We start from the raw sequence: 13,292 nt of genomic DNA, 5'->3' as shown, positions 1-13,292 counted from the left end.
TGTAGTAGATGGAGTATGAATTGTTTGAATCCGAATTTATGGGCAAAATCCTCTACACCATAATAGACCATTTAAATGCTAGGAAATTGGAGTCTATGACAAATGTTCAGAAATAATATTTTGAACTTAATGATTATGTTAAATGTGTCTTATGAAAGCAGAAAACTATCACTCTTTTATTATCAACTAATATTTCATCAAATTTCATCAGCCCCTATATTCAGATCACCCTAAAATGTGAACGATACATTGATATTGTAAGAAATTTCAAAACATGAATCTCTTGAGAAAAAAGCTACATCTTCAACAAATAATTGAAGACTCCTAAAATCCATTTCCTCCTATATTGGACTTCTAAGATAATTATTTACATTTCAGAAGGTTTTCACAGAAATATATGCCTTCTGCAATTAACAATGAACATCCTCAGAGCTAGGAGTCCCCACATGTTTGATTATCAGGGTCTGAATAAAGGGTTTTCACTATGTGTCTACAGAAGCACATACTTATGTTTAACTCAGTGTATTGAACAACTTTGATCAATAGACACAGGGCCACTTATGGTGTAATGATGGAAATATGTTTTGCATGCAACAAAGGCCCATATTAAAAGGTAAATGTTACAAAGATAATTTGTAGTATAAACGCATCTTTACAACAACTTAGAGCATTCATTTTCGATAAATATACTTTTCTGCATGAAATTGTATTTAAAAGCTAACTTGCAGCAGCAACTTTTTTTTGGTGACAATTCAATATTTTGTTCTTTTTGTGGGTGTTCTGTTTGTTTGCAGTCAGATGAGTGAGCCTCATAGCGGTTTGACGCTCAAATGTGCCAAGTGTGGAGTAGTTTCAACAACAGCTTTGTCAGCCACCACCGCCAGTAACGCCATGTTAGTCCCAATCATTTACATCTTCTTGTTACAAATCTTTTACAGTGCATGTGAGAAAATGCTATGATGAAAAAAAAAATTGTGTTTGCTAATACAAGAGCAGAGAGTATATTTAAATATTTGTAATTAGCAACTGTCTTTATAGCTATTGTGGGATATTATATAAAAAAATAAATAAGACTCTCAAATGTCATCTGCTTTGTGGTTTCCAAGTTAATGGTCTTGGAACCACATACAAAAATGCTGTGTTGAATGGGGGTTTGGCTATAGCCTGGGGTGTGACGTACAGCTACGTAATGTTGCTTTCTTGGTCTCAACAGGGCGTCTCTTTGGAGCTCCTGTGTGGTGTTGCCCCTTCTGGCTTTGACGTGGATGTCTGCAGTGCTGGCCATGACAGATAAACGCTCCATATTGTTTCAAATACTTTTTGCTGTATTTGATTCATTGCAAGGCTTTGTTATAGTCATGGTCCACTGCATTCTTCGGAGAGAGGTGAGAAGCATTCTTGTGATAGAGAACAGTGATGGTTGGAAGGGTATTTCCTGGTAACAAGAATGATGTTTTAATATCTTGATGTTCAGATTAAAGCTGGTCGCTTCCATTGACAATCACTTGGGAATCAAAGCTGAAGGAATGCTTTAAGAGACAGCTTGGGAGGGCCCCCAGCCCTCTGAAAGTGACAGATTAGAACAGATGGGACTATGCCAGAAAAAACAAAACCAGAGGTGTCAAAAGCCAGGGATAATAGATTTAAGAGGAGCTACATGGAGTGATTTGTATAAATAAGTCTGTTAGAAAAACTAGTGAATAAGAGGGCTTAGAGGCATATGTTTTAAAGACACAGTTCATGAGCATAATGCAGTGATAGTTCTTAAGCTTATTCCCTAACTCATGTTTCTTCACACAGCACACTCTCATTGCATATATTAACTGATACTATTTTAAGTAGAAAACATTGAAGATGAATTCTTAGTTCTTTTGTCTCTTTGCTAAGTTTTGGTTATGATTATGATGGATTATTGCTTTTGATATGGATGTTTACTCTTAGGAAAACACTGAAAATGTATACAGCGAGACATGATAGGCAGTGATTGTCTCCAAGAACTGTAGACGTATTATCATATCAGCATTTATCTGGATCATGATTGAGGTTCATTGTCAGTAGTAGGGAAAGAAAGAAGTCATATTTCATGAATGGAGACACTAAGTAGCACCAGATCCATCCAGGACAGTAAGAGATTTCAGACTTGAGTTGTTTAGAAATAAAATAGTGTTTTCCAACCTGTGTGAAAATTATTTTGAATGCTTGCAAGCACTGAGAGTATTTACAAGGTTTATGAGTCATTTTAGCATTTACTCTAAGGATGAGTGGTGACAAAAACACACATGATATAGTGCCATGCTAGTCATTTTGAGAAAACAATCTAGTCTGTCATTTTGCATTATCTAGCTTGTTTGAGAACTTTATTGCAATGTGCATATTGCAAAAAAAAACACATGTGCATATGAATATAAACCCTATAGTTTGCAGTGATGTGCAGAGATTACCAGAGGCTTTTACCTGATTTATCAGATGGGAAGAACAATATTTCTGAACTATTTTATTTTCAATTATACTTTAAGTTCTGAGACACATGTGCAGAAAGGGCAGGTCTGTTACATAGGTATACATGTGCCATGGTGGTTTGCTGCACCCATCAACCCAACATCTACATTAGGTATTTCTCCTAATACTGTCCCTCCTCTAGGCCCCCGCCTCTGACAGGCCCTGGTATGTGATGTTCCCCTCCCTGTGTCCATGTGTTCTCATTGTTCAACTCCCACTTATGAGTGAGAACATGCAGTGTTTGGTTTTCAGTTCCTGTGTTAGTTCGCTGAGAATGATGGTTTCCAGCTTCATCCATGTCCCTGCAAAGGACATGAACTCATCCTTTTTCAATAGCTGGGTAGTATTCCATGGTGTGTATGTGCCACATTTTCTTTCTCCAGTCTATCACTGACAGGCATTTGGGTTGGTTCCAAGGTTTTGCTATTGTGAAGAGTGCTGCAATAAACACACATGTATATGTGTCTTTATATTAGAATGATGTATAATCCTTTGGGTATATACCCAGTAATGGGATTGCTGGGAGAAATGGTATTTCTGGTTCTAGATCCTTGAGGGATCGTCACACTGTCTTCCACAATGGTTGAGCTAATTTACACTCCCACCAACAGTGTAAAAGCCTTCCTATTTCTCCACATCCTCACCAGTATCTGTTGTTTCCTCACTTTTTAATGATCACCATTCTAACTGGCATGAGATAGTATCTCATTGTGGTTTTGATTTGCATTTCTCTAATGACCAGTGATGATGAGCTATTTTTCATATGTTTGTTGGCTGCATAAATGTCTTAATAAGATACAGATGTCAGTAATAAACCCATGTTTATTCTAAGAACATTCTATGAAGAAAATCAATGAAAACCAATAAACAGTAACTTCACATTGCAAGGGGAGAAGAGTATTTTAGCATTTAAAAAGTCTGATGTCGTTTACAGTTGCCAAGCCTTACTATTCCCTTAGCAGATTTCTACCTAGAATATCAGCATTAAAAATCTTCCAAGCATTGAATTATTTATAGACCAAAGGAGTAGAAATTAAGAGGAAATTGAATAATAATTTAGCTTATGTTCTCCAACTATAACTATCTTATGGGTCTTCTATATTAATATTACCACTAATAATTAAGTAACGAGATTGTTCTAAATGAGTAGACACATAATATATTTTTGATTGATGATTAAGAATGAAGTATTTCAGGTTTTAAGTAAGATACATGATGATATACCTACATACAGTTTTTAGAAGATATTAGTACCTTAGCTGTTTATGAGTAGAACAGAGCTGCATCACTATATAAGCTTCCCTTTTTCTTCAGAATAAGCTTGCTAGATAGTCTTAAGCTATCATCAAAATATGCAGGTTTTAAAATGGCAGATATTATGGTGGCTAATTATCAAATGTTTGCTGTTTACATGAAGAAAAATACTTGGCACAAAAATTCTTGATTTCCCTCAGAACTTTTTCATACTTGCTAATTGGACCATTAACTGTCAAAAACATGATTTACAAGTAATTAAATCAATCATATAATAAATACTTCTGCTAAAGTAGGTGTCTCTAAATACATGTTTTCTGTACTAATAGAAAATAAAAATATGGATACATCTCTGTTGTTGCATTTTCAATTATTAGTTCAAGTTGAATAATTTTATAGCAAATGAATTAACAGCAGAGTGTCATAACACTCTTTATCTCCATCATTGAAATGGCAAATCACGTATTTTTTTTTAATTGAACCTTAAAAGTACCCTATGACATTGCTGTAAATACACAGAGCAGATTTCAGGTATATGGCAATTCTGCTTCAGAATTCCTAGAGGAAGATCTTATTTAAACACCTTGTTTAGAAGGATTTTACAGATCCCAAGGAAGATATCATAGGAGGCCTCATTTGGAACACGGAAATTCTTTTTAACCTTCTAAAGGTATTTTGCCTGACACTAGCAATGGGTATATCTCAGATCACTTGTGATCACATTGCCCTGACATTACCACGGTTCAAGAGAAGAGAAGTATCTTCCCATTTCCTCTGTGTCTCCACTGAACAGTAATTTCACAAAGATTTACCAAAGCAAATGGAATAGATAGCTACATGTAAAACATTAGGTAGTGATTTGTATCTATTCATATACTTGATAATTTATAATTGGATCCTAGAAATACAGTTTTATCTCTACTGCTCTTCACTTTAAAATATTTACTTCACTAAAATTCATGTGGGCTTTTATTTCTTAAAAATATGTAAGCAATGTAAAATATATATTTTTTAATGTAGAGACTGGATACATATATATATATATATATTTCTATTTCTATGTATTTTTGACAGACACAAACATAATTTGGTCTTTAATGACTGTCCCAATATGAATTCAGAAGGCTTTACCCATATTTATTATTTCTGTGGAGGAGGTGGTCTACACAGGGAAAGAATATAGCCTTGCAATTTAAGAAGGAGAAAAGAAGTGAAATACTATAACTATGATATTTTTAATGTGCTGTGTATGGAGCCTAATTTATTTTAAAAGTGCCTTTGCTTTTAGTGGGTCCAATTTTAAAATCATTTCAAATCAGGAGAAAAGGGAGAAATGATTACTCTGTCTTGCCAAATCAATTATATCCCACTAAAAAAATTTTGAATGTTTGCAGAACTATTTGTTCTGACCTTCAGACCTAAAATCTTAATATTTAAACTTTATAAAATTTATATTATTGAAAATACAGTTTCTTCTTCTGGAATAACTTTTCTTTTGAATTACTTTACTAAATCTCTCTGGAAAAAAAGACAAAAAGAGGAAATAAGAATAAAAAAAAGAAGCCATCTGATTCATCACAATACATACTTTTAGCAACAGAACCTAAATCTTAGAAGCTAATATGTATAACAGCTAATAAGACAGAATTTAATACAACGAGTATAGAGGCTTTCCTTCATTTATCCATCATTGGTTTTTTAGAATTTATTTGAATTAAACAGATAACAGAATATACTATTTACTATTCCCCACATTGCTATGGAAATGGAAAGACACAAGAGTTATGAAACCTTTGAAATAGTTACTGTTGCTAGGAAACCACTTTCTTGATGCCTGCACATTCTTCTCATCTTTCTGTCTCTGGCTGTGCCTGGCTCTAAGACAATCTTACAGCTCTATGTCAGAGGGGGAAAATCACAAGATTGTGATACAAAACAAGCCACAATAAAACTCTTTCACTAAATGGTAGGATAAAAGGAAGGTGCTTAAATGGATAATTTTGTTATATCAGTGTGTGAGAATCCTGTGGCTGTTCTGAAGCATCACTAACAGGGCCAAACTCCTCTTTTCTCTTTCCCAAGCACTGGCAGGAGGTCTAGGCTGCACCAGATGAGGTCCCAAAATCTGTATCCAAACCTGTGAAGTCATCTTGTAGGGAAATGCTTAAAATAAAAACCTTTTCTTTCTTCCTTCTCCCACTCCCACCCTTTTTAAGCCTATTTTCTATTTAGTCTTATTATTTCCACAAGGCGTACAGATAAACAAAATGATTTACATGCACATGGCAGTGAATATGTAAAACAGACAAGCACCCTTACTTGTCTAATCTAAAACAAGTAATATTCCAAAGTAAATCATTAAAAAAATAAATGAATCCAGTAGTGATGAAATAACTACATAAAAATATGTAAAGAGTCCATATTGCACATAATATAGCTCAGATAGAGAGTTACGTGAACCTCCAGGTTTGACTACTTACAGGGAAATTGAGTATGACTCATTAGCATGGAAGGGTATACCTGTGCCTTCCTTTACTGCAGGATGGGTCAGCTGTTTTAGTTGGTCTTTGAAGAGGAAGGAGGAGGTGATAAAAGACTTCAAAACTCATGGGTTCCTAAGGGAGCAATGAGGTTAGAAGATTAGGGAAGTGAAGGTTTCTGTTATAGGAAGATGGAGAAAGGTTACTGGGCATATGGTTTCCATGGAGTGGGGCCTGTGGTGAATAGTAGAGAGTTTGATTCTTCTCTGGAACTATATGAAGCACGTGGAGACATAAAGCAAATGATGTGATCCTGAACACTAGTGATTTTTTTTTTTTTTTTTTTTTTTTTTTTTTTTTTTTTTTTTAGATAGCTATGACTGAAGCAGCAAAAGAAAATTACTGATGACATTTGAGAACAAAGCATTGACTAAGTGATGTTTTGTGCTTTCTGGTCAGCGTGTTCAATGACCATGATAAGTGGCCATTATGAGTGGTCTCATAAAGAAAGTTAAATAGATTTCAGAGTTCATAAGTAGCTCAGGGCAGGGAGGGTCAGGGTACTGATTCTAACATTTTGAGCTTGCTTAGAAGGTGGTTGTACTGATTTTAACATTTTGAGGTTTTTACTGATTCTAACATTTTGAGCTTCCTCAGAAGAAAACTTCAGGCCAATTTCCCTGATGAACATCAATGTAAACATCCTCAATAAAATACTGGCAAACCGAATCCAGCAGCACATGAAAAATCTTACCCACTTTGATCAAATTGACTTCATCCCTGGGATGCAAGTCTGGTTCAAAATATGCAAATAACTAAATGTAATCCATCACATAAACAGAACCAATTACAAAAACCACGTGATTATCTCAATAGATGCAGAAAAGGCCTTTGACAAAATTCAACAGCCCTTCATGCTAAAAATTCTCAATAAACTAGGTATTGATGGAACTTATCTCAAAATAATAAGAGCTATTTATGACTAACCCACAGCCAAAATCATACTGAATGGGCAAAAGCTGGAATTATTCCCTTTGAAAACTGGCACTAGATAAGGATGCCCTCTCTCACCACTCCTATTCAACACAGTGTTGAAAGTTCTGGCCAGGGCAATCAGGCAAGAGAAAGAAATAAAGCGTATTCAAATAGGAAGAGAGGAATTCAAATTGTCTCTCTTTGCAGATGACATGATTGTATATTTGGAAAACCCTATTGTGTCAGCCCAAAATCTCCTTAAGCTGGTAAGCAACTTCAGCAACATCTCAAGATAACAAAATTAATGTGCAAAAATCACAAGCATTCCTATACACCAATAATAGACAAACAGAGAGCCAAATTACGAGTGAACTCCCATTCACAATTGCTTCAAAGAGAATAAAATACCTGGGAATCCAACTTACAAGAGATGTGAAAGACTTCTTCAAGGAGAACTACAAACCACTGCTCAAGGAAATAAAGAGAGGACACAAACAAATGGAAAAACATTCCATGCTCATGGACAGGAAGAATCAATATCATGAAAATGGCCATACTACCCGAAGTAATTTATAGATTTAATGCTATCCCTATCAAGCTACCATTGACTTTCTTCACAGAATTAGAAAAAACTACTTTAAGTTTCACATGGAACCAAAAAAGAACCTGTATAGCCAAGACAATCCTAAGCAAAAAGAACAAAGCTGGAGGCATCACGCTACCTGACTTCAAACTATACTGCAAGGCTACAGTAACCAAAACAGCATGGTACTGGTACCAAAACAGATATATAGACTAATGGAACAGATCAGAGGCCAACCTATGGAATGGGAGAAAATTTTGGAAATCTATCCATCTGACAGAGGGCTAATATCCAGAATCTACAAGGAACTTAAACAAATTTACAAGAAAAAAAAGTGGGCAAAGGATATGAACAGACACTTTTCAAAAGAAGACATTTATGCAGCCAACAAATATATGAAAAATAGCTCATCATCACTAGTCATTAGAGAAATGCAAATCAAAACCACAGTGAGATACCATCTCATGCCAGTTAGAATGGTGATCATTAAAAAGTGAGGAAACAGCAGATGCTGGAGAGGATGTGGATAAATAGGAAGGCTTTTACACTGTTGGTGGGAGTGTAAATTAGCTCAACCATTGTGGAAGACAGTGTGACGATCCCTCAAGGATCTAGAACCAGAAATACCATTTCTCCCAGCAATCCCATTACTGGGTATATACCCAAAGGATTATACATCATTCTAATATAAAGACACATATACATGTGTGTTTATTGCAGCACTCTTCACAATAGCAAAACCTTGGAACCAACCCAAATGCCTGTCAGTGATAGACTGGAGAAAGAAAATGTGGCACATACACACCATGGAATACTACCCAGCTATTGAAAAAGGATGAGTTCATGTCCTTTGCAGGGACATGGATGAAGCTGGAAACCATCATTCTCAGCGAACTAACACAGGAACTGAAAACCAAACACTGCATGTTCTCACTCATAAGTGGGAGTTGAACAATGAGAACACATGGACACAGGGAGGGGAACATCACACACCATGGCCTGTCAGGAGGTGGGGGCCTAGAGGAGGGATAGCATTAGGAGAAATACCTAATGTAGATGTTGGGTTGATGGGTGCAGCAACCACCATGGCACGTATATACCTATGTAACAAACCTGCATGTTCTGCATAGTTATCCCAAAACTTAAAGTATAATAATAATAAATAAAAGAATTAAGCAAGATGGGAGTTGGTTCCTAAGAGCTGTATGCTTGTCAGCCTGATTGAAAGTTCATAAAGAAACACATTTCAGAAAAATGTTGTTTCATTTGTAATAAAATAGGATGTGGGGCCAGGCACAGTGGCTCATGCCTGTAATCCTAGCACTTTTTTGGGGAGCCAAGATGGGAGGATTGCTTGAGGCCTGGACTTTTAGACCAGCCTGGGCAGCACAGTGAGACCCTCATCTCTACAAAACAATTTGAAAAACATTTAGCCAGGTGTGGTGGTGTGCACCTGTATTACCAGCTACTCAGGAGAATAAGACAGGAGGGTTGCTTGAGCTCAGGAGGTCAAGGCTGCAGTGAGCCATGATTGAGCCACTGCACTCTAGCCTTGGTGACAGAGTGAGGCCTTATCTCTAAAAAGAAAAAAAAAAATAGAATGAGGTACTTTGTAATGGGAGAATGTCTGCAGGTATAAAAATAAACCTAGATTTTACCAGAACAGAGAATGAGGCACACAAAAACTGCTTTTAAATAAGAGCATGGGCATGACACAGGTAAGGACAATATGCTCATATTCTTATATACCTTTCCAAGAAATCACCAACCTCATTTGACCCAAAAGTCATCCCACTTCTTAGGCAGGTAAATTCGAATTCGAATTCTCCTTCCAGATTAAGCTTTCCTGACTTAGCAAAATTGCAATTATATTATGAATATTTACATCAGTCTTGATTTTCACACATGATTCTCCTAGTCCATGCAGAGATTTAAGGGGTTAACAAGAGCATGAAATAAGATGGGTGAAATGGTATCAGTAAAAAAGTTCAGACAAAGAGTTCATAACAGAAATTGACAAACTCTGTCATGCCTGCCAGTTAACATCAAACCATTGCTTGCTGTTACCCACAGTTCTTCTGCGGGAGCCTCACACTGCCCTCCCAGCTGTTCCCTACTTTGGGTAGCAGCATGGTGCTTCTGTCTATACTCAAGAAGAGTAGGCTGGGCACGGTGGCTCACGCCTGTAATCCCAGCACTTTGGGAGGCTGAGGCGGGTGGATCACCTGAGATCAGGAGTTCAAGACAAGCCTGGCCAACATGATGAAACCCTGTCTTTACTAAAAAATACAAAAAAAAAAAAAAAAATTAGCTGGGCATGGTGGCAGGTGCCTGTAGTCCCAGCTACTCAGGAGGCTGAGACAGAGAATCACTTGAACCCAGGAGGCGGAGGTCATAGTGAGCTGAGATCGTGCCACTGCACTCCAGCCTGCCTGACAGAGCAAGACTCTGTCAAGAAAAAAAAAAAAAGAAGAGTAGGTGGACAAACTAATAACTGGAGGTTCGATGTGTCTTAAAGGTTCAGACTGAAAACTTATCTGATTAACTCATTTCTTATTTTTTATCTAAATCAGGAAAGGTTGGAAATTATGGTACAGCAACTTAATTTCTGACCAGTTGGAAATAATTGTTTTGGTTTATTCCTTCACTTAAACTGTCTTATTCTTTGATCAGTAAGACAATAGGGTGGTACATTGGAATGAAGACTAGCTTTCAAGTCAAGTGACCTGATTCCATTCCCAGCTCTGCTACTTGTTATTGTTATGATCTTGAGCAAGTTACTTAAGCTCTCTAAGCTTCAGAGTCCTCTTCTATGACACTGAAATAATGTCTGCCACAAAGGGGATGGCATGAGGCTGAAATGAAATATCACCTGCAGAAGGCATGGGATCGTGGTGTCTGACACATAATTTCCCTTTCCTTCCTTTCTATTCTCTTGCTGAAGAAATGCTGCTACATATTTTTCAGATCATGCACATGCCGTATAATTTAGAGAAGCTTATATGACCTCCTCGAATTAATATAAAAAGTAATTTGAAGGTAAAGAGGTATAACAATTTTAGAGATTAAGCGATAGATCTTTCAGATATTAAGGGATTCTAATAGAAAGTCATTGGGACTGAAATTTGGCTCTGGAGTTCATATGTTTCTTTCATTGTATAGTAAATGGCAGACTTTCACTTTTTGTTTATTTCCTTTGCTATCAGCAAAGTCATTTAATATTTTAATAATGTGAAGTCGCTCATAATTCATTCATATTAATGGTTATATCAAGTGTCATAATACATATGAAATTGAAAAGTCATTCCTTTCATGATTAGATTGTATAGAATGTAATGATTACAAAAAGCTGAGCTGTTTGTTCAAATATGAAACAATGATAGAAATGAGATTCAAAAAATAAAAGGCCACATAAGAAAGTCTTCTCCCCCGAAGGAAAAATTGCAAATAATTACAAGAATGTAACTCTACTTATTTTCCTGGTTTAGAATGATCCTCTTGAATAGGAAATCAAGAAGAATTACTGTAGGTAGAACTGTCTTCTTAAAAGTGAAGATTCAGGGTCTGATTTGCTCAGTAGCTAAATACAGAACCCGTTTCAAACTGGGTAGCTCTTTCCTGTGAGGTTTGTCTGAATTGCAACACTGCCAAACATCGCTCGGTGCTCTTCCCCAGCAATCTCTAACTCTGGCACCGGCTTCCACAATGACACTCTGCCAGCTGCCTTCAGAGCGAGGACCAATCTAGAAGCTCTCAGCCTGCTGCTGTTGATATAAAGTGAATCGCTCTCCTGGTTCAGAAGACAAGAGCGAGACACACCCCTACAAACCTCTTTGAACTCATGTCTCATCCAAAAATCCATCAGAGTTTATAGCTTTTTCAGGAGTTTTTAGAGCAGCAGGAGCCAGTCAAAATAACTTTGGAAGTGCATGGTTGGTTTCTTTTCAGGAGACAACCTTGACAGCTTATTGTTTTTTCTTCACCTTATTATGTGATGTTTCTTACCATTCTTTTTTTTTCTTTCATTTTACAACATGCCATTAGGTTGCCTTAAAGTCTCCTAAATATCCCAGTGTTAGTTACGTATCTGTTCCTTGCTACTCCTGCAGATATTTGACCCTCTGCCTATCAATTCATGTGAAAGATCTATTACAGATTATTATAAAAAGAAGAAAACTTTGAAGTCTAGATTTTAACTGTGCCATAATTTATCTTAAATATTAAATTGTTTCCTATAGGTTTAGTAAAAAATTGCATTTGCTGGTATCAAGTAATTTTTTAATGTTAATTTCACAAGAACTCAAAGATGCAATGATTTTAATATCGAATAAATCTTAAATTTAGTTGTTACCTAAATTAAGTGATTTTCCAAATGGTAAGTCAAAGAGTAATATTATTGCCAGGCATTATAAATCTGACTATTGATACAGCATATTTTAATATTCTGGTTGAGAAAGCAATATCTAGATTCTGTCTTATTTTATTTGTGTGTGTTTTCTGCTTGTTTGAAATACAGACTTGCTTTTTACAAAAATTCAATTATTCTTCATCAGCACAATTCACATCAGTTCACCAAAATCAAGCCTCTCTCAGTTGACCAGATATAAAATTCAATTAATTATCCAAATGCATTCAAATAGCTGTGAATGCCTTTTCCAGATACCATCTTGCCTGAAGTATTCTCTTCTGTGATAAGAAGTATGCACTATGAAATCTAATCATTCTTTCCTGACAGTGTTGGACAAATATTTAAGACTAATGCATCCAGATTCCCTAGATACAATTTTTTTTTTTTTTTTTTTTTTTTTTTTTTTTTTTTTTTTGAGACCGAGTCTTGCTCTTGTCACCCAGGCTGGAGTACAATGGCACAATTTCAGCTCACTGCAACCTCCACCTCCCGAGTTCAAGCAATTCTCCTCCCTCAGCCTCCCAAGTAGCTGGGATTACAGGTGCCCACCACCACGCCCTGCTAATTTGTGTATTTTCTTAGTAGAGACAGAGTTTTGCCATGTTCACCAGGATGGTCTCGAACTCCTGACCTCGTGTTCTGCCCACCTCGCCTCCCAAAGTGCTGGAATTACAGGCATGAGCCACCATGCCCTGCCCCCTAGATACATTTTTAAGATTAAAAAAATAAATAAAATGGAGCATTTAGAATCAAGTAGAATTTCTTCTGCAAATCCTTCTAAATTAGAGGTATCAGAGGCACTAAAAGTGGCAGAGAATCTAGCACTTAAATTGTGACATTTATATGACCATTAAAATAACCTTGAATTTACTGGAGAATATTTATTCTTTTTTGATTTATATTTCTTCTGAGTAGCATTTAATGGTTCATGAAGCTGACATCATCATTCGGTGTACAAATGCCCTTAATCTATCGTTCTATTTGGGAGTTCAGTAGTGGAAGGTATTGATTTTATATGTGCATGTGTTCTGAAAAGACTTGGATTTCTTTTACATCTCCTTTAAGCAACTAAGAGTTGATTTTGAAGAGAAAC

The 13,292-nt window shown here is 36.3% G+C and overlaps 1 protein-coding gene across 3 annotated transcripts in view; it reads left to right on the top strand.

Moving 5' to 3' along the window:
• ADGRB3 (adhesion G protein-coupled receptor B3) overlaps positions 1-13,292 on the top strand; it is a 738,657-nt gene that overhangs the window by 687,913 nt on the left and 37,452 nt on the right. For 2 of the 3 annotated variants that reach the window (XM_015136642.3, XM_015136641.3), the window contains 2 exons: positions 795-893; positions 1,214-1,385. In XM_015136642.3, the coding sequence (XP_014992128.2) occupies positions 795-893; positions 1,214-1,385 (271 nt within the window). The remainder of the gene's footprint in view (positions 1-794; positions 894-1,213; positions 1,386-13,292) is intronic. The other variant, XM_015136644.3, reaches the window with a different exon arrangement.

The sequence above is a fragment of the Macaca mulatta genome, chromosome 4 (genome assembly GCF_049350105.2).
Source record: "Macaca mulatta isolate MMU2019108-1 chromosome 4, T2T-MMU8v2.0, whole genome shotgun sequence".
Classification (NCBI taxonomy): domain Eukaryota; kingdom Metazoa; phylum Chordata; class Mammalia; order Primates; family Cercopithecidae; genus Macaca; species Macaca mulatta.
This window is presented reverse-complemented; position numbering and strand designations above follow the sequence as displayed.